The following is a 20,091-nucleotide window of genomic DNA, read 5'->3' as shown; positions in this document are numbered from 1 at the left end:
GTTGATAAGGAAATAAAATAAAATTTAATGTTTATTTCCTTAGATTGTACTTACTTTTTATCTGGTATTGTCACATTCTCTTTGTTATTGTCCTTATCAGAAGCAGATGTATGTGGGTGAGATCTGTAAAAATATCAATAAGACCACCAAATTCATGTTTGCAAAAATTATTCACCTTTTTCTTATGGATGTCATATTATCATTTTGAATTTCTCCCAATACATTAGTTCCAGACGATAGGGAAGTTTGAGACAAACTAGAAATAGATTAATATAAATACGTAAAAGTTATAGATAAGTTCTGAGAATAAAGACAAAAAAGATTAAACATCGGAAAAATTCCAAAAAAACTGAATTTTTGCATAAGGCTCTTTTTTGTGGTTCTAAACATTAACAAAAATTCACGCTGCTTCATGTATGTTTTTCACAAAAATCTCGTGAACTATAACTACAACCAAAAAATATTGGGTTGCAAATTTGTAGCTTAGAAAATTGCATACAAGGATTATATTATTACTTTTTTTCATAACAGTAACAGTTTTTGGAAATCGGTTCTAAGAGTTAGAACTATAAATCCAACTTTCCAAGAATTTTTCCACAATGCAATTTATCCTCTGTCTCAGAGGCTGAGATCCTCTGTACTATGATTTAATTTTCGGAAATGCCTATAGCATTATCAAACACACACCTTTGCATATCATTTTCGGATGCTGTTAAAGTATGAGAAGTTGACATTATAGCAGTGTCAGTTGAAGAGTTTAAACTAGACGGAGGGGTACATGCACACATAAAAATCTGTTCTCTGTTTAAACTGATAGATGTATTTGATTTGGTAATCTTAAACAAAGGAAAATCATACTTCTTTTAAGAATAATTTCTTAAAACAAATGTTAACAAGTAATTGACGTTACACTAAGTAAGTTTTAAATCATACATTTGAGCGGAATATAAATCATTTAATTTAAGTATACTTGTGCACTTGCTTTAAATACGGGAGTCGTATTGCAGGTAATATTGTAAGATATCAGTATGAATTTAGCGTACACTTATTTAAAGGAAAAGAAGCGGTGCAATATTTATTTTAAGAATGATGAATAAGAAAGTATTTGAATTAAGCTTAAAGAGCATGATACACTTAATTCAAGCTTATATGGCGAAAGTTTAACCACTACGCACAGTTAGTTCTCATTTCCATTTGCCTTTCTTGCCAGTGTTTATTTTGAAAACATGGATGACGATGTGCAAACGATATTAAAGTCTTGGGGATGTACGGAAGAAGTAATCAAAGTATTTGTGGGTAAGTAAAAATTACGTATTTGTAATTGTAAATGTACTGCTTATCTATCCAACAAAATAAGGGATTTTGTTTTACACCAAAAATGCGCTTAAGTCATGCGGCTACCCGCAGACTTTTTTTTAACATGTTTTAACTATATTTGTAGATCAAGATATATGTTTTGAGGTTCTAAAAGACCTTACCATTGGAGATTTGAAGGAACTTATCCTCAATTCTCTGGGCATGAGAAAGTTGATCGAGGGGAAGTTATTGAAAATGAAAAATGAGGTATTAGGTTATCTAAGAGCATCTATATTGTTTTCTATCCAACTGTTTCTTAGGACAAAGAAAACCAACCTGTAAACGGAGATGATCAAAACACAGCTAATGCTTCTACAGTTACTATAAATGTAGACACTAACATGTCCGACACGAATACCGCTGATGATATTCAAATTTTAGACTTAAACACGTTTTTTACAGAAGTGCAAAGTTTTGCTGATTTTGATTTGTACACTCTGTTGCAAACAAGTCCCATGGGGAACAGTGTGTTAACATATTATCAAACACAAAAACAGCTAGATAACAAAAGACGAACGAGACTTGGTGATATAATCATAAAACACTTATATACTTATATAATAAGAAAGTGAGTTTCCGTAGAATGTAGCTATGTGTCCATTACCAATCTTTATTTTAGTCGCTTACGTCACGAAGAATATAACAAAATTACGGCAAAAATAATAACGTTATTTCCGACCGAAACAATGGGAATATATTATGTACCAGCTGTCAGGAAAAATGCGTCCCTTACAGGAAAACCCACTCCAGCTAGAGGGAAGCTTGTTGACAAAGTTAAAAATATGGTCTTCAACTGCGATGAAGCCACACCAAAAAGAAGAAAACGAAAACACGTAGACACTTCCGACAACGAAGCATTTACGAGTAACGCCGCGGAGTTCTCACTAAAATCTAAACAAGAATTAAGCAATAATGAAGATTGGCAGTGGATGAAACACAATAATGAGCCCTGGACAGAAGTTTTGATAAGATGGGACAATACATACATATACTTAGCATTGCTAGTTAATTTATTTTTTCAATCAATTTTGACATGCCGAAAACTAAAGATAGTCGTCGTTGGGCAGAAGTACGAACTGATACGTCGAGAGGATATCAAACTCGTCGAAACAAGACAATTACAGGTACTAAGATTATAATGGACACCTAACCTATCCAATACTCAATACAATAAGATTATTTTATAGAAACACTGGTTCGAGATGTAGAAGCAACAAATGTAATCAGTGCCGATCAGTGTGGTACTATAGCAAGTGAAATTCTCGAAGAAAATTCAAGTATTGACGATGAGTATGCATCTAATTCAGGAGACACATCAGGTTCATTGTCTGATGAAAACGTTGAAGAAATTGATGAACATTTGCGGACCGATAAATCGTTTTCTGATAAATTACGTGAATGGGCAATAAATGGGAATATTCAATTAACTGAAATTTCTAAATTATTACGAATTTTGGTATACGACGGGAATCATGTTGAGCTCCCATTGGATGCAAGAACATTACTTAGAACACCTAGAGCTGTAAACGTTCGTCGTATGGATAATGGATATTATGTTGACTTGGGAATCAAAGACTATCTCAATACGCATTTTGAATGCTTTGGAGCCAATATGCTTAGATTAAAATTACCATACTTGCAGTTTTCGTTTAACATGGACGGAACGCCCATCACCTCAAGCGGTGGAGCAACTTTTTGGCCAATCTTAGGTAGCCTCTCAAATGTATTTAATGGACAGCCTGATGTCTTTATGGTAGGAATATTTAATGGATTGCAAAAACCCGAATCTTACAATAATTATTTATCAGAATTTGTTGAAGAAATGAAAGATTTAATAGAAAATGGTTTTCTGTGGAATGAAGTAGTTTATCCAGTTAAGTTAAAAGCTATTACTTATATGTGATGCTCCAGCCATGGCTTTTGTAAAAGCCAGTGGTTGTGACGGTATAAATATTGATATTTTGAAATTGTGTTCCCCGCACTTATTGCCTCACATAGTGCACATAGTCAATTATTGCATTGAGTTTTCAATATTTCCTACTGTGTGGAAAGAAGGATGGGTTATACCTATTCCAAAAAAAGCACATGCTGAAAGTTATAACGATCTTCGACCCATCACCATATTACTCACGTTATCTAAAGTGCTAGAGAAAGTATTGGAAAGTCAATTACGACAATTTTTAAATTCACGTAGCATACTACCCGTACTTCAATCAGGTTTTCGTAAGGGATATAGTTGTGCTACTGCAGTGTACAACGTACTCGATGATATCATTACGGAAACTGATTGTGGAAACATATCAGTATTGGTACTCCTTGACTACTCAAAAGCGTTTGACTTGCTTAGTCATGAGGTGCTTAAGGCTATACTGAGGTTTGTGGGACTGGGCGATGGGGCAGTGGTCCTTATACAAAACTATCTCGTTGGTAGATGCCAGAGAGTGATTTTAAATCACGTGCATTCTGATCTTGTGCCTGTTACAAGGGGTGTTCCTCAGGGATCTATCCTTGGACCCTTGTTATACACTCTTTACACCTTTAACTTGTTGACTGGTTTAAACCTTTGTAAGTATCATCTCTATGCTGATGATGTACAGCTATATCATTCGTTTCCTTTTAGTGAATTGAATTCCTCTGTGGCAAAGATCAACGAAGATCTTGCAAGGGTAGCCAAGGCATCGGATAATCACTCTTTGAAAATAAATGCAACTAAATCTTGCTTCATCGTGTTTTGTAGCGATAAACTTAAAAAGCACATTCAAGGCAAAATAATCTTGCAAATTGGTAACCAACCTGTCCCAATAGCCGATTGTGTAAAAAATTTGGGCATTTCTATTGATTGTAAATTAAGGTTTACTAAGCACATTGACAACCTTATTGCTTCGGCTTATTATCAGTTAAGATGCTTGTATTCTAGTCGTCACATTCTTGGCATCAAGCAGAAGGCTGTTCTTTGTGATGCACTGGTTCTATCACGGTTCAATTATTGTGACGTGGTATATGGACCGTGCTTATTACTCAAAGACTGTGATAGAATCCAGCGTGTCCAAAATTTATGCTTGCGCTTCATATTTGGAATTAGGAAGTTCGAACGGATTTCACATACCTTACCAATGCTAGGCTGGCTCAATATGATGGAAAGAAGGCTAGTTCACTCTTCTTTATTTTTTCATAAAATATTAAACAGTAAAATTCCCCCGTATCTGTACCGCAAAATTAACTTTCGTACAGACGTGCAGCACTTAAATTTGAGACACAGGAGACTTCTATCTGTTCCTATGTTTAAATTATCATTATTCAAACGATCTTTCTTATTCAACATCTGTAAATTTTGCAACAACCCTAAAAATACAAAATTACTGTATCTGCCTGCTGCAGTCTTCAAAAGAAACATCAAACATCGAATCATTAGAGAGCGAATGTTAATGCGAACGTAATTGAAACCACAACGATGTTTCCGTTGCATCTCCAAACGATAAGCTGCCTGTCAATAATTGTTTACTTTACAAATAACTTTAACTATTGCAGAATAACTTTATTTATTTGTATTTACACAAGGGGGTTTCAAGGGGAAGAACAGGTGACCATATCAACGGGTTTACCTGACCTTGTGCCCATTGGTTATGGTGTAGGAACCATTATTTAACCAATAAAAACCATTATTATTATTATTATTATTATTATTACTAAAAGTCATGGTGGCTACTACTGTTGTTCAAAATGTTATATCAAGGGGGAACCAGTGTCTTCTGGAAATAAAACTAAAATTGTTTATCCCAATCTTCGGTCTGAACAAAGAACCGACGAAGCTTTTAGAACTAGGAAGGTAATACCATCTGGGGAAGATGATACTGGACATCATATGAACAAAGAACGGAGTGTCTTACAACGACTACCCATTGATATGATAAAGACCTGATTTCCTGTTGATAAAATGCATTTGGTTGATGAAGGCGTTGTAAAGAAAATAGTGAATATATGGTTAGGTAAACCAGGTACCCAGAAATTACAAGCTTCTAGAGTTATTGCTATTAACCAACACCTTGAAAAGTGTTACTCGTATACTCCTAATGACTTTCAACGGAAACCAAGGAGTTTCAAATATGCTCATTATTTTAAGGCATCAGAATGTAGAGTTCTATTGCTTTACACAGGACCTATAGTGCTAAAAAATGTTTTATCTAAAGAAACATTTGAGCATTTTATGTCCTTAAGCCTGGCAATTCGAATATTGACATCGCCATTATATCATAATAAATACAATGCATATGCCCATTCACTTCTGGAATATTTTGTTAAACATTTTATTACGCTCTATGGTAAACAAAATGCTACCTACAATTTTCACGGACTTTTGCATTTGGCAGAAGATGCAAAATATCTTGGCCCTTTAGATGAAAACAGTTGCTACCTATATGAAGCCTTTATAACAGTAATAAAAAAGAAACTGCACAGTTTTAATCGTCCATTACAGCAGTGCTCCAATAGAATGAGTGAATTTAAACAAATACATCCGACTAATTCTGAATGTGAAAATAGAATCAGGAAATTGCAAACAATACATAATATACCAACGTTGACACATCCTATTGGAGGCAACAAATTTATAAAAGCATCATTTCACAATTTTAAAATTCATACCAATCGGAAAAGTGATAATTGTGTAATGTTGAGCACTAAGAGTTATTAAGGTGATTTTTTTTTAAAAACAAAATGGTACTATTGTGATTGAAGGACAAATTTTTATAAATTCAAGTGTGTTCTCAAAAATCAACACAGAAATTTATAAACAATTTTATTTCTTCCTTGGTCATTTTGAAGATAAAATTTCGATAATTTCATTAACAAAAGACCCAATCATATGCAAAATGTGCTGCCTTCCTAATGAAGATGCAAACAATTTTTTTGTTGTACCTATAAATCACACTTTGCTACGTTTATAAGCAACGATCTCCTGTATATGCCGGTATTCACTTTTACAACTTGCTTCCAGAACACTTCAAATCATGCTCAACGGCCCAACAGTTCAGCAGAAAAACAAAAAAAATTTTAACAACAAGATGTTACTACACCATCAACGAATACGTTGATGATTGTAAAACCCTGTGATATTTTAACTTTTTTATGTTGTTACGTGAATGTCTAATGTAAGAACCTGTGATACTCATCTACATAATTTTAACTTATCTATATGTTGTGTCACGTGAGTTAATGTTTTTTTATGTATGACGCGTCCTATGTACTGTTGTATGCCAAAGGAAAAGAATTAAACTGAAACTGAACTGAACTGAAGTATTTTTATTAAAAGAAAATACACGTATTTTTTTTATTTATTATTTTTCTTCATCATAGCTCGAACCCGATCAGTTACATGCTGCATGTGATACATGTATTCGTTGATAGCCTCAACCTGAGTTCTACGTGTATTGTGTTGCACTGCTTCTGTAAAATAAAAAATAAAACATTAATTTGTACAGCTCATCATTTTAAATGTTGGCTACTCACCAAGGATTAATTTTGTTTGAACTAAATCTTTTGTAGAAAACTTATTCTCCCGTCCAGAGTAATTTAGATTTTGTTGTAATTCTATAGAATATAGTTCTTTGATTATAAATTTAATTGTTGTTTTTAAAGTAGTTCCCCCAAGTTGAAGAATAAAACATTTCTGAAAACAAATAATAGTAATAAATATACAGGTAGGTATATACTATTATAAAGGTAATACACCCAAAAACAGTTTCTGTTTCTGCACAATGGTATCAAGTACTACTTACAAATTCTTTCACACTATCATCATCTCCACTTTTCAAACTTTCGTCAAGCTTCTTAATATCATCAATGGTCTGCATTGGAAAATTCCATCTCGTTGCTGTTGTCACATTAGCATCAGTATTTTTCTCATTACCCCGTTTAAGTTGTTTAAATTGTTTAGATTTAGACATATCATTTACCAGTGCTATAAGATTTTCTATTTTGGTATTTTGTACAATAATTAATTCTTTTATATCATTAACTTGTCTTTCAGTGGCTAACGACAATGGAACATCATTGATGTCAGTTATATCAATTGAGTTTGTTTCAATGCGTGTTTCGGAGGGTGTTTCTTTGTAAATGCCATTATTACCTAAATCCGTTTCAGGCTCATTATTATTCACGTATACGGGAATATAATTCGCTGGATCTTCAGTTGATACAGTTTCGTTAATAGTTATTAGTGTTGTATCAGGAGCAGGGGGTAGATTAAGATCAATAACGGCACTCTCATTTTCACTAGAAGATAGCTCACTTTCATCTCTAGCACTGGTACAATTTGGAATTACACGTTTATTTTTTCGTCTTTTTTTATCTAATACCTGTGTGGGGTTCTTGATCGCTTCTATGTCGGTTGATTCTAAGTCAGATTTTTCCAATAAAACAGATTCTGCCCTATAAGCAGCATCATAAGAATCTGCAAAAGAGGAATTTTATTTATCAAGTGTAGGTGCATAGGTACTCGTATTTGAAAGTAAGTTAGAAATTAGATGTACATATAGTTACTTTACCGAACAATTTAGTACAAATTGGTTCAACTTTATAGCTAGTCCATTTTTTGTAAGGTGTTTTTCCCTTTTTGGCATAATCAGATGCTTTTTTGCTATCGTATTTTACCTTAAAAAATTAAACACATATAGATATATCATAATGGATTTTCGAAAACTTTACCTGCCCTTCTTTAACCCAACTTGTAGCTAACACACACGTGCCGCTAGTTCCAATAAACTGGTACACAGTGTACGTCTCCATATTCCTTCGGCACTAGGTAATTTGTAATTACACTCGTTTCGCACGTGAAATGAGACTTGTCTATCAATAACAAAATGACATAACCTCGCTAAGCTTGTCACGCGCAACTCCGAAAGGCAACTTTTATACAGATTCAGTAAAGGAAACTGAACAGAATCTATACTATCCTATTTTCCTACACTAATGAGTTAGTTACCCCGTCTATAATTCAACGTTACTAAAGATTTGTGTACAAATGGCGAAATATAGTATCGATTAGGTAAAGAATTAATACCTATTTAGTAGAGGATAATTATAGCTATTCGTATAGAATACACATAGATTTAATAAAGTAGGCATATATCTTCCACAACAGTAAAGTGTTTTTACCCATGACCTGTACTGAAATGTCGTTGTGTATATAAGAATACTTTATATGTGCGATAAATTTACAGCATATATTCTATTCAGAAAAATATATACAGATAGTGCTGTATAATCGCTGTATAGATTAAATAAAACATACATCTTTAAAGAATATCTTTAGTTATACTCTATAATAAATATGATATACAGTTAAGATCTTTATCGAGAAATCTTTATAGCATATAGACTATTCTATACAGTTCACGAAAACCTATATCGCATGGTTATACGGGATCGCTCCAGTGGGAACCGCGCCTTAGAGGCTGCGTTCTATAAGGACTGTTTTATAAAGTCTGCACCATGCTACAAGTGCCTAAATCGGACTGGCGACTATGTAGAGAAATAGGTAGAATGTGAAAGGAAATGTTACAGAAATACAAAAAGTTTAGATTTTTACAGCTGGTTAACTTAGTGACCGATCGAACATTTGAAAAAAAAGAGCACTCGGTATAATACTGTTTCACTTACTTGGTTGTGGTGCGCACCTCTTGCAGAAATCGCTTTTGCATTCTCCTCCCCACAAAATTGCGGCACAGTATTTCCCCGTGGTGTCATTGGCCGTGTAAATATGTGCTACTCGATCCACTTCTCCTTGTAAAATTCGATTAAAAGGCCTGGCCTGCATAATTAGGTCCATTAAGTCATTGGAACTTAAATGGAAAAATTTACAGTTATTCCGCCCGCAATTCTGCCTGCACAGCTTAAAACAATGGAAATTCTTGCATGTAGCTCTGCAACAAACAGCAAACAAAAAATCAACACACATGGGCATTCTAAGTTAGGATTATAAAATTAAACAAAAACTGTGGTAAGTGCAAAGAGGCTTTCTCTAAAGTGGTTAGGACTAGAGCTGGGAACTTTAGTTCACTTTACCGATTTCGATCTCGATCAGACAAGTGAATAGTACAAAAGTTTAGTTCATTTAGTTCACTTGTTCTTATGCTAGTCTGCTGGTATTTTTTAGCGAACTGGATCGAAAAAGCAGTACAAGCACGTTGTTTTATTGGGACAAAAAATAATATAACTGATCTTTAATTAAAGGAATTCATTTACAATAGAAAAAAAAGAAAAATAAACGACATTTTTGTAAACTAAATATTTCTTCATAGATAAAAAATAGAAATAATAGAATTGAACTAGCGATAGGCACCTAATTCAAAAAACATTCACAACTTAAAATAAATTCTAACGACAAATAAAAACTTAATTGTAGGTATACCACTATCTATACTTTAAATTTGCATTCAAAAATAGAATCTTACTCACTCTAGAACTTTTTAAGGATAATCGTTTTTCATTCAACACTAGGTCAGCTTTAGAAAAGGTTCGTTCACATGGAACGGAAGTAGCTTGAATACACAATCGTTTTTTCATGTATTCAAACAAATTGGGGTATACGTGTTGCCGTGATATTCACCAATCCAAGGGATTTCCGTCTCTTTTAAGGAGAGGCTCACTTAAATATCGATCTAATTCAATAATAACCGCAGCAGTAGCATTCTGGTCGGGTAACACGTTGCTGATGTTTTCATCAAATTCGCACCACAGTTTTGATTTTTTTGAAGACGGAATTGATTCCTCACATTGATGCTGCGTTTCAGAAGATTTATTTTCACTTGCGTGAAGAGTTCGATTAGCACTAACCTTTTTCGCAAATTCGCAACCGCGGCTAAATATTTACTTTCGTCTTTAAATCCGTATTTTTTAAACCTCGGATCTAAAATTGTTGCTTCTGCCAGAAGATTATTATTTTCAATGTCACCAAACCGCTTATAGAATTGATTTAGCATTTCTGTCACTACACATTTTAATTCGTTTGGAAAATTTAGTTTTATTGATAAATCTTTTAAATGGAAATATATAGCTTTAACAAAAATGAAAATTTTTGACGAGGCGACTGATTTTTCTGCACTTATCTCATCAGTCATATCTTTGAATATCTCTAGTACTTCAACTAGCTGCTCCAACATTGACCATTCTTCTGCAGTTAACACGTTTAAAGTGGGTGAGTCCAATGCCAAAGTCGAAATAATGGGATCTTTTATTTGACACGCACGACTAACCATATCTAGAGTAGAATTCCATCGGGTACGCACGTCTTGTTTAAGTTTCACTTCTGGTAAACCCATTTGGATTTGAATTTTTCTTAATTTGGCAAGCGCTGTAGAGCTACGTTGGAAAAAAGCTACAATTGCTATTAGTTTTTCTAAAACAGGATCGATTGTTTTTAAACCATTCTGAACCAACAGGTTTATTGAATGAGCAAGGCATCGTTGAGATTTCCATCCACCCTCTCGTACAGCTGCAATTATGTTAGCTGCATTGTCACTAACGACACACACAATTTTTTCTTGGATATTCCACTCGCGAAACTTCTCAGTCAAAATTCTGGAAATATTTTCTGCAGTATGTTTACCATCATATTGAAAACAATCCAACAGACGCGACTTTAAAACTAACTGCGATTTTTCCTCACTTAAATAATGAGCAGTTATGGCAGTGAAGTTGTCATTGTTTGAGGGGGTCCAGCTATCAGTTGTTATACAAACAGAATTAAGGTCTATTCACACATATCAGTGCCGTATCCGCTCAGTTCCGTGAAATTCCATCAGTATCAGTCATAAATAATATCATTACTCTGAATTTAAATGAACGCATTCACACACATCCGACACAGTTCCGTATTTTAACCTTCAGTGTCAGAACAGTATCAGTACCGTCAAAAGTGCATATTGTCGCCAACGATATTTTTAATAAATCACTGACGTGTCTGTGCGTTGTTTGCTCGTTTGTGCGTATTGCATGTGTATAAATAATTACTTTAGTTTAGTATTGGATTGAAAATAAAAACCAAAAATGGATGATGAACAGCTGATTGAATTGGTTCGTAAATATTCTGTCCTTTACGATTTGTCACATCCAAAATATATGGACAACAGTTTCAAACTCGACATTTGGAATAAAATAGGAGGAGAAATGAAAGTAAATGGTAAGTACCTACTTATTTTTATTATAATTTTTTATGTCTATACATATTTTGTTAAGTATAGTCATATATTAATATTATACATATTAAAAAGTAATTCTCTCTTCTTGCCATGGTACAGATCCAATTTCTGAATTGAAGTACTCCTTGAAGAGTTCTCTCACCCGAAAAGCATCTTGTGTTGCATTGCCCCCCTGCATAGGCAGATTGTCAAGTCTTATTTCCTCTCTTGTCTCATTCGAATTGGCGTTGATTGTTTGGTATATGTACGTGTTTGCACCAAACTTTTTAATGAAATTGTGTAGAATACATGTTGAAAGTATTATATTATCTACATTTTCTGGTTTGGACTGTAGTCGCCTATTATAGATTCTAAATTTTTGACACAAAATGCCAAATGTGTTTTCGACAATTCGTCTAACACGACATAAGCGATAATTAAGGATACGCTTCTGTAGGTCTAAATCATGTCCTGGATATGGTCGCATTAAATAACTTTTTAGAGGGAATGCTTCGTCACCTACGATTACATGTGGAGCGTCAGTAGTTGTATCTGGCAATGTAGAATTTCTTGGTACAGATAAGGTACCTCGTTGAAGTGCTTTGCCTAAATTAGAGCTTGAAAAAATTCCACCATCGCTGTTCTTGCCGTAAGCACCAACATCAACCGCAATAAAATTGTAATGGGCGTCAACAAGCGCCAGCAAAACAACTGAGAACGTCTTCTTGTAATTGAAGAACAGAGAGCCGCTATTTGGTGGAGCCTGAATGATAATATGCTTCCCATCCAAAGCTCCCAAACAGTTAGGAAAATTCCAAAGTGTGAAAAAGTCGTTGGCTATAGATTTCCACATCTCTGTTGTAGGCTTTGGTAGCATTTCATTCAGAAGGCGCTCAGTTATAACCTTGCAAGTGTCCATTACAATCTTGTATACTGTACTATGCCCCAGGCGATAACTAAAGGAAATTGTTTTTAGGGAATCTCCCGTAGCCCATATAGCACACTATGTACATAGTACGTACATTATTCGTACATTTTACGTACGTTCGTCCATGTACAAAACATGTACGTACTGCGTACGTACAGTAACGGACGAAAATTGAGAAGTTAGCAAGTACGTACATAGTACGAACAATGTACAAACATGTTTGCAGTTACACCTGAACGTGCGCATTACTGGTTTTAGTGCGCATGCACTACATGCAGCTGTGTGAATAGTGAATGATTTGTTAATGGCGTCTTTTATTTGGTTTGCATAAACATTTGTTATCTTGGTTAAAGTTAAAAGTGTTATTCAGTGTTGGTGTTGTGACTTGGGATAGTTTTATTGGTGCGTATATCTTAAAATCATTTGTGTATACAAGTGGTAAATTCTTCATTTTCTGTTTTAAATACACATACAAAAGGCAGATTATAACCTATAATTGTGCATGTGGAATCATCTGCGTTCCCCTCTTTTATTATAGTAGGTAGTTAACAATTTGCTTAAAATTGCAAGTGTAGAAAAATGCCTAAATATAAATTATCCCGTACACATTACAGACATGCTCAACAATTGTCGAATGATACAATTGAACTCATAAACCGAACTGTAATTGAAACTGTACCAACTTCGGTAGCGACAAGTAATGAAACAACCGAATCTGCACAATCTACACCTATAATTGGAGATGATACGGTTAGTGAGTATGAATCAGAATCAGATTCTATTGACGATTTAGATGTCGACGATGAGTTTCGTAGTACAACCCCCAGTAGAGATGAGAATCCAGTTAATTCCACCGAAGGTTTAAATCCGAGTAATTATTCTTCACAAACAACTTTTGCTTCGTTACTTGCAGACTGGGGTGTCACATATCATATTGAACATATTGCTTTAAATAGTTTGTTACGCTTGCTTCGTCAACATTTCGATAACAATCTACCTGCTGATGCACGAACGCTATTAAAAACTCCTAGAAGGACTGATTTACAAGAAATTTTTCCTGGTAAATTTTTCTATTTTGGTCTCGATTCTGCAGTCAATAAAATTCTTGACAAATATGAACTTAGCGATAATATAGATGTAATTAAAATTGGTGTCAATGTAGATGGACTTCCATTAAGCAAAAGTTCCGGTAGTCAGTTGTACCCCATCATATGTAATCTATGGGAGAATCCCTCCGTCGTCGAAATGATCGGTTTATATCATGGATACGAAAAGCCCTCTGATCCAAACATTTTCATGCAAGATTTTATAAATGATGCGGTTTTGTTTACGAATAACGGTTTTATGTATAAGAATCGTACTATTCCATTTAGGGTAAATGCTATCATCTGTGATGTTCCAGCAAAATCGTTTATAACGTTTACAAAAGGACATAGTGGGTATAATTCTTGCTCAAAATGTCACATAGAGGGAGAATACGTTAACAATCGTGTGTGTTTTTACAACTCTTCAAATGTTAGAAGCAGGTGTGATACTGATTTTCGACAGAAACTTGATGAAGAACATCACACAGGTACTTCGATATTAGAAATTTTGCCAAACTTTGACATGATACGTAACATCCCATTGGATTACATGCATCTTATCTGTTTAGGTGTGATGCGAAAACTATTACTTTTATGGGTTTTTGGGAAACCAAATTCAAAGTTAGCACATATTCAAGTATCACGCATATCAAACTATTTAGTTGAGTTGTCTAAAAATATCCCCTGTGAGTTCGTTCGCAAACCTCGCTCGTTGGATGATCTCAAACGGTTTAAAGCTACCGAGTTTCGACAAATTTTAATGTACACAGGGCCACTTGTATTCAAAACTACCTTGTCGAAGGATCGTTATGCCAATTTCTTAAGCCTTCATGTTGCTATGAGGATTTTTTCAAATGAAAGCCACTTGGCAGAACATGGAGATTACGCTCATGATTTACTAAAGTATTTCATAGATACCTTTGTGATTTTGTATGGGAAGGAAAATGTGTCACATAATGTGCATAATCTTTTGCATCTGCGGGAAGATTGCAAAAATTTTGGCGTGTTACAAAACTTTTCAGGATTTCCATTTGAAAATTACTTACAGTCATTGAAATTACTAATTCGCAAAGGTAGCGACCCTTTACCACAAATTATTAAAAGAATAATAGAAAAAGATTGTCGTCACACTGATGCAAAAAAATATCATCAAGTATCAACTACTACACCTAAACCAAATAAATTACACAATAATGGACCTTTACTAAATCATAATCGAACTCGTAACATTTTATATCAATATAAAGAATTGTGTTTTGAAAAGTTTACAGTCAAACTAACTGAAAGTGATAGCTGCTGTGGATTAACGGACGGAAACATAATATGCATAAAAAATATTGTAACAAATGCTGATAATGAATTGTATGTAATTGCACAAAAATTTAATTTAAAAACAAACTTATACTTTCAACCACTTCCATCATCTGCACTGAATATTTATATTGTAAATGATTTAGGTCCTTTAGAAGTATGGAGTGTTGATGAGATCACATGCAAATATGTTAAAATGAGATATAATGATAGGTTTGTTGTAGTACCTTTACTACATTGCTAGCAAAACATCTAGGTATAAAGTTCTCTATTGCGATCTATTTTGTTACAAGCTGTTGTATTAGTTTTTCTGTGTAACTTATTCAATGTTTTTAGAAACCTAGTAGCAAATGAGCAAAATTAGTACGCGAGCGAGTTTTAAACTTGTACAACGAGCATAGGTACAAGTTTTGCTCACTTGAAATCAAATTCTGCAATTAGTATGTGCAAGCTATATTATGTATGTGTATTTAATATACCTAGGTAAACAATTCAGATACCTTGATTTCTGAAATATATGCATGTCGTATATTAGAAATAGTGATTATCAATTAATAGTTGCTTTATCGGGGTAAGTGCATCTTGTATAAATTTCATGTTTACTAAAAATAGTAGTTCAGACATTGTCAAATGCATGTATATTATTAAGAATTATTTTGTGGCAGTGTGACTAATATGGATAAGGTTGTGGATAATCAGCAGAATAAAACATGGTCCGTTATAAAATTTCCGGACGAGAAATCAGTTTCTGCTGTTCCATCTTCGTGGATCGTAGGAAAAAAATGTTACTGGCCCCCTTATAGTGAGAAAGCACTTCGAGCAGCGATCGAAAATAATGAAAGCCCAAATTTCCAAGTTTGGCAATCATATACATTTGAGAGCTTTCGAAACAATGTGTTTGGTGAGTATAAATATTTTTCTCTCGATCTTTCTCTTATCTTATAATATTTGAAGATACTTTTAAAGAAGCAGACAAAAAGTCCCTAAAAGCCACGAAAACTTCTGACCTAGAATCTGGTTGTGAGACAAAGTCATACACTTTTTCCTCAAAAAAAAGAAAAATTTTTCGAAAAACTGTCAGCTTTTCTTCGGTGGAAGAGGAAGGTGAAGAAGAGGAAGGTGATGAAGAAGAGGAAAGCGTTTTGCCAGACCCACCTTCATTCAAAAAACAACGTGAGTTCTACTTTATAAAATATAATTTATTTTATTATCTGTTACAGGCAGAGAATTACAACCAAATGTGGAAATAAATACCTTCGACCAAAATGAACTTCTGAAAAGTAAGTGATAGGTATTTTGTTTAACACTTTTATTGAGATTTATTCCTGATAAACGTATACTATATTGGGGTTTCAATGTAGGACAAGAGGAGCGACGAAAAAGAGATATACTGCCCCAAAGAAGTGAGAATTTATCCACTCCACGTGTCAGCGAGGAGAACAATGAAGAGTCTGATTCAAAAACAATTATTAGTGAGTTCAATATTTATAAGGTGTATATCTATATTTGTACTTTGTATCTAATTTTCTAGAATACCTTCAAAGTATAATTAGAAAACAGAACATTTTACACTCCACGTTACTGGATATAACTAATCGTTTATCAAATATTGAAAATAAGAATACTGTGCTACAAATAGAAAATAGTGAGTCTATTTTTATCACATTGGAAAATCTGCCTGTTAATACGGAAGAAGACTTAGCAGTACTAGAAGATCATTTAGGAGAAGGCATGGAGCATGCTGTGAGTGTAATTTTTATTAAAGTTCGTAGGCATAATAATTATTTTATTTTTTGATGATGGTTTTACTAATTTGTACATTTTGACACCACTACTCTCGGGACAATTGTGTTTTAAATTTAAGTAATAATAGCATAATATTTGTTCACATTTGAAGTATGGCTTCATAGTACAACTGACTATCAATTTTTAGATATAATTAGTGACATAATTCAAAATCATTTAAGATGAATATAATTTATTAAGTGATAATGTTGTAGGTTAACGAGTTATCCAATTTGGGTGGTGCCACAATATATGATTTTATATTTCGGGCCACTGAAAAGTTAATAACAAATAATTTCTGTGGCATCCACTACAGTTACGAGGGGAAAAGAAAGAAAAAGGCATTTCGTAACCTTAAATTGCATGAACTATTGATAAGTAAGTATTAGTTTCATTACATTCTCAAAATAATTTATATTTATATTCTGCAGAATCATCGCTCGCATTATTCAAAAATGTTACCATTAAGGACGTTGAGATAAGTATCCAAAAATGGATCAGACGGTGCTCAGAAAGAGCGAAGGCTACCAAACATAAGTAAAATATACGAAAAGGTGCCATTTGTAAATATTGAGTGTTGGTTGACTTTGTTTCATTTAAGAGTTATTGTTTGTTTTTATTTTAATATGTTTTAGGTATAATATACATTCCATATTATTAACATGCTGCATTCTTTCTATACCTACTTTTGCACTAAGGATTGAAATAAAAATAACAATAGAATTATTTCAAGGATTTATGCAACTACACTGCCATTGCCATTGCTTAAGTTTTTATTTCATTAAAATTCAAGTATAAAGAAGTGAAGGTGTCTCAATCTAAATTAATGATGATAAAGTAGGTTCTCATGAATCCCATATCTGATGGGCCAATGACGAAAAATTTTCTATTGGTTGAATAAGGGCAGTACATGTGGTTTTTGTATTTCTCACCCATTAGGAAAGGGGCCCTATGACCGTACGGTACCGGACGTACCTTGTACAAGTATGCTGTACGTACATTGTACATATATGTCGTACGTACACTGCACGTACATGTCCGTACGTACTTGTTTGGTACAATGTTGTGCCAAAGTAACGTACTATGTACGTACAATGTACGTCGGCGGTACATGGCTGTACGTATTATGTACGTACGTTTGTACAAAAATGTATGTTACATGGACGTACACAGTACGTTCTTGTGCTATATGGGGAGCTAAGTACCTGAAAAAAGAAATCATATTTTAATTAAAGATATTATGTAACTGCTTGTACTTTACAGTTTTTGAAATTGTTTCAGGTTCATCCTGTAAAGCTAGATGGAATAATATACGAGACAATTATCGCAAATCGATGAAGAAAACAAAAACTAAGAGCGGAGACCCTGCAAAAAAAATAAAACGGTATAAATATTTCGAACAACTAAGCTTCTTAAGCAATTATTTCTACGAGAGGGAAACAAAAGGCAATATTGAAAACGATGTAGAAAACATAGATGAAGAAGAAAACTCGCAGAATGTGGATGCAGAAGAAACATATGTATCATCGGAACCTAATGAATCAGGGCCAAATGTTTCAGATGTATTGGAACCTAATGTATTAGATTCGAGTGAAAACAAGCAATCTCATTTAACTCAACGCTCATTCAAAACATCATCAAGAAGGCTACCGCCACAACAAACTGCTTCAGCAAAACTAATGGAGTATTTGATAAGTGACAAAAAGGACAAGCAAGTTACTACTGCTCCGCAACACCACGTGGACGCATTTCTAGCTGGTGTAGCTCCAACATTAAAAAGTTTTACGCCATATTACTTGCATCTAGCAAAATCTGAAATATTTCACACGGTGCAAAAATACGAAATGGAAATGATCATGCAGCAGGACTCATATCCAAGACCTGGCCCCAATTTTGTTAACACAAGGCTACATTCCGAGCACTCATCATCGACCTCCACGTCAAGAGGAACTACTCCTTTACCGTCGCCTGTTGCACCATTTCCACAACATAGTTTGCAAAATCCAAATCAAAATGAATTTTCATCTGTGGGAGATTCAAACGCGACCAACAACCCTTTGCAAAGTTATTTTCACAACTTTCCAAATTAACTGAACATGATTTTTTACATTAAGTATGTACAAATATATATTGTCGAGATTTGTATTGTTATTACTTACCTCAAACAAACTGCTAGTTGTTCCCTCGGTGTAATAGACTTTCTCCAATGAGTGTCTTGTTTTTTTAATTGTGGTCCTATTTTACTGAGAAGAATATTGAAACACTCTTCGGACATTCTAAAATATTCGAAAAATTTTGTTTCGTCGTGCATCAGTTCCTTGTATAAGGTAGCAAACTCTCCTTCAGTTTCTCTTTTTCTCCAAGCCTCATGTACCCATTTGCGCTTCTTTGTATGATGCGTCTCTTCTTCATCTAAAATTACAGCAATCATAGCCAATTCTCTGTCTGTAAACGCAGCCATCCTGATCGTCAATCGCTGAGAACTGAACTGAAACTGTACGGATATGTGTGAAGAGACTCCACTGGCACGTCACGGATGTCACTGAAACTGAACTGACACGGCACTGAGACGTCACTGTTATGTGTGAATCGACCTTTAACGTGAACTAGTTCTTCTTGAATAGCCTCTCGCGATGCTTGGTACAATTGCTCTAGTAAATTATTACTCAAAGTTTTTCTAGATGGCACTTTATAGTTCGGACAAAGCATTTCACAAAATTTTTGGAACTCTTTCTCCTCAACGACTCTAAAAGCATGATAGCCTTTAACTACCCAGCGTAGAAACTGTTTATCTATTTCTTTATTTTTTATCACGGATAAAGGTTTGTTTGAATATGTAAAATGACTAATATCAGACTGGATTTTTTGAGTATTAGCTTTGGAATTAACAGAAGCAGAACTGCTACTAGCACCAGTAGCACCAATATTTATGCTAGTACCAGCGTTACTAGCACTGGCGCTCACTCTCCTTCTTGAATTGCTGTTGTTTTTGTAATTTGGGAACAGCTTGATGATGGTTCTGCTGTCTGTGAATGAGTGCTCGATGATGGGGTGGATCCTCTAGCGATGCTTATAGTAGGATGCTTTGTTTTTATATGCCGATTTAAATTCCCCATTGACCCGTTTTTCGTTGATAAAACTTGTTTACAGTATGAACATTTAGCAGAAACTTTGTCGACTAAAACCTCAAAGTGAAACCATATTTCACTTCTTTGTGGGGCCATTTCAACGTGTCACAAATAACAGTTTTATAAACAAAAATGACCTAAGTACAAGTTAGTACATTCAACGCAAGACTAACTAAGATTAAAGTGTCAGGCGCCCATAATAACAGCGTGCGAAAATTCCGACGTGTCAGCAACTAGCAAGTCTCCTACTAAAAATAGTCAGTGGTGAACGTAAAGCTCGGCTCGCTAATTTTGTTGTAATTGTAACTATAATTCTCGCGCTG

General features: G+C 34.3%; 3 protein-coding genes across 4 annotated transcripts; 2 read left to right on the top strand and 1 right to left on the bottom strand.

Annotated features, from left to right (window-relative positions):
- Nucleotides 1–6,674: 6,674 nt before the first annotated feature.
- On the bottom strand, nucleotides 6,675–9,912 carry LOC116181929. Its single transcript, XM_031502383.1, has 5 exons — nucleotides 9,811–9,912; nucleotides 9,013–9,275; nucleotides 7,131–7,804; nucleotides 6,862–7,021; nucleotides 6,675–6,798 (listed from the first exon to the last, which is right to left on the bottom strand). Exons 2-5 carry the CDS (start codon nucleotides 9,179–9,181, stop codon nucleotides 6,683–6,685), a joined length of 1,119 nt encoding a protein of 372 aa, XP_031358243.1. The 5' UTR covers nucleotides 9,182–9,275; nucleotides 9,811–9,912; the 3' UTR covers nucleotides 6,675–6,682.
- Nucleotides 9,913–11,126: 1,214 nt separating this feature from the next.
- On the top strand, nucleotides 11,127–18,867 carry LOC116181927. The gene is made up of 2 exons (XM_031502381.1): nucleotides 11,127–11,533; nucleotides 17,922–18,867. The coding sequence occupies exons 1-2, from the start codon at nucleotides 11,401–11,403 to the stop codon at nucleotides 18,728–18,730; spliced, it is 942 nt and encodes a 313-aa protein (XP_031358241.1). The 5' UTR covers nucleotides 11,127–11,400; the 3' UTR covers nucleotides 18,731–18,867.
- LOC116181926 lies at nucleotides 12,527–17,301 on the top strand. Of its 2 annotated transcripts, XM_031502378.1 has the most exons (8): nucleotides 12,527–12,861; nucleotides 15,521–15,756; nucleotides 15,810–16,028; nucleotides 16,076–16,135; nucleotides 16,217–16,327; nucleotides 16,387–16,598; nucleotides 16,856–17,018; nucleotides 17,072–17,301. In XM_031502378.1, exons 2-8 carry the CDS (start codon nucleotides 15,531–15,533, stop codon nucleotides 17,179–17,181), a joined length of 1,101 nt encoding a protein of 366 aa, XP_031358238.1. In that variant the 5' UTR covers nucleotides 12,527–12,861; nucleotides 15,521–15,530; the 3' UTR covers nucleotides 17,182–17,301. The 2 variants fall into 2 exon arrangements, with proteins under 2 accessions (XP_031358238.1, XP_031358239.1); XM_031502379.1 differs by lacking the exon at nucleotides 12,527–12,861 and having other exon boundaries at nucleotides 15,506–15,756.
- Nucleotides 18,868–20,091: the final 1,224 nt, after the last annotated feature.

The sequence above is a fragment of the Photinus pyralis genome, unplaced genomic scaffold, assembly GCF_008802855.1.
Source record: "Photinus pyralis isolate 1611_PpyrPB1 unplaced genomic scaffold, Ppyr1.3 Ppyr1.4_unclustered_Scaffold2906, whole genome shotgun sequence".
Taxonomy (NCBI): Eukaryota; Metazoa; Arthropoda; class Insecta; order Coleoptera; family Lampyridae; genus Photinus; species Photinus pyralis.
Note: the sequence above shows the minus strand (reverse complement) of the source record. Positions and strands in the feature narration are given on the sequence as shown.

Coding starts and splice junctions, on each gene's coding strand:
- LOC116181927 (XM_031502381.1), top strand. CDS start 11,401: ATGGATGATGAACAGCTGATTGAATTGGTTCGTAAATATTCTGTCCTT. Junction 11,534..17,921: donor AGGAGAAATGAAAGTAAATG/GTAAGTACCTAC, acceptor AAATTGTTTCAG/GTTCATCCTGTAAAGCTAGA.
- LOC116181929 (XM_031502383.1), bottom strand. CDS start 9,181: ATGGACCTAATTATGCAGGCCAGGCCTTTTAATCGAATTTTACAAGGA. Junction 7,805..9,012: donor GAGGTGCGCACCACAACCAA/GTAAGTGAAACA, acceptor CCTCTTTTGCAG/ATTCTTATGATGCTGCTTAT. Junction 6,799..6,861: donor TCAAACAAAATTAATCCTTG/GTGAGTAGCCAA, acceptor TTTATTTTACAG/AAGCAGTGCAACACAATACA.
- LOC116181926 (XM_031502378.1), top strand. CDS start 15,531: ATGGATAAGGTTGTGGATAATCAGCAGAATAAAACATGGTCCGTTATA. Junction 15,757..15,809: donor CTTTCGAAACAATGTGTTTG/GTGAGTATAAAT, acceptor TAATATTTGAAG/ATACTTTTAAAGAAGCAGAC. Junction 16,136..16,216: donor CCAAAATGAACTTCTGAAAA/GTAAGTGATAGG, acceptor GTTTCAATGTAG/GACAAGAGGAGCGACGAAAA.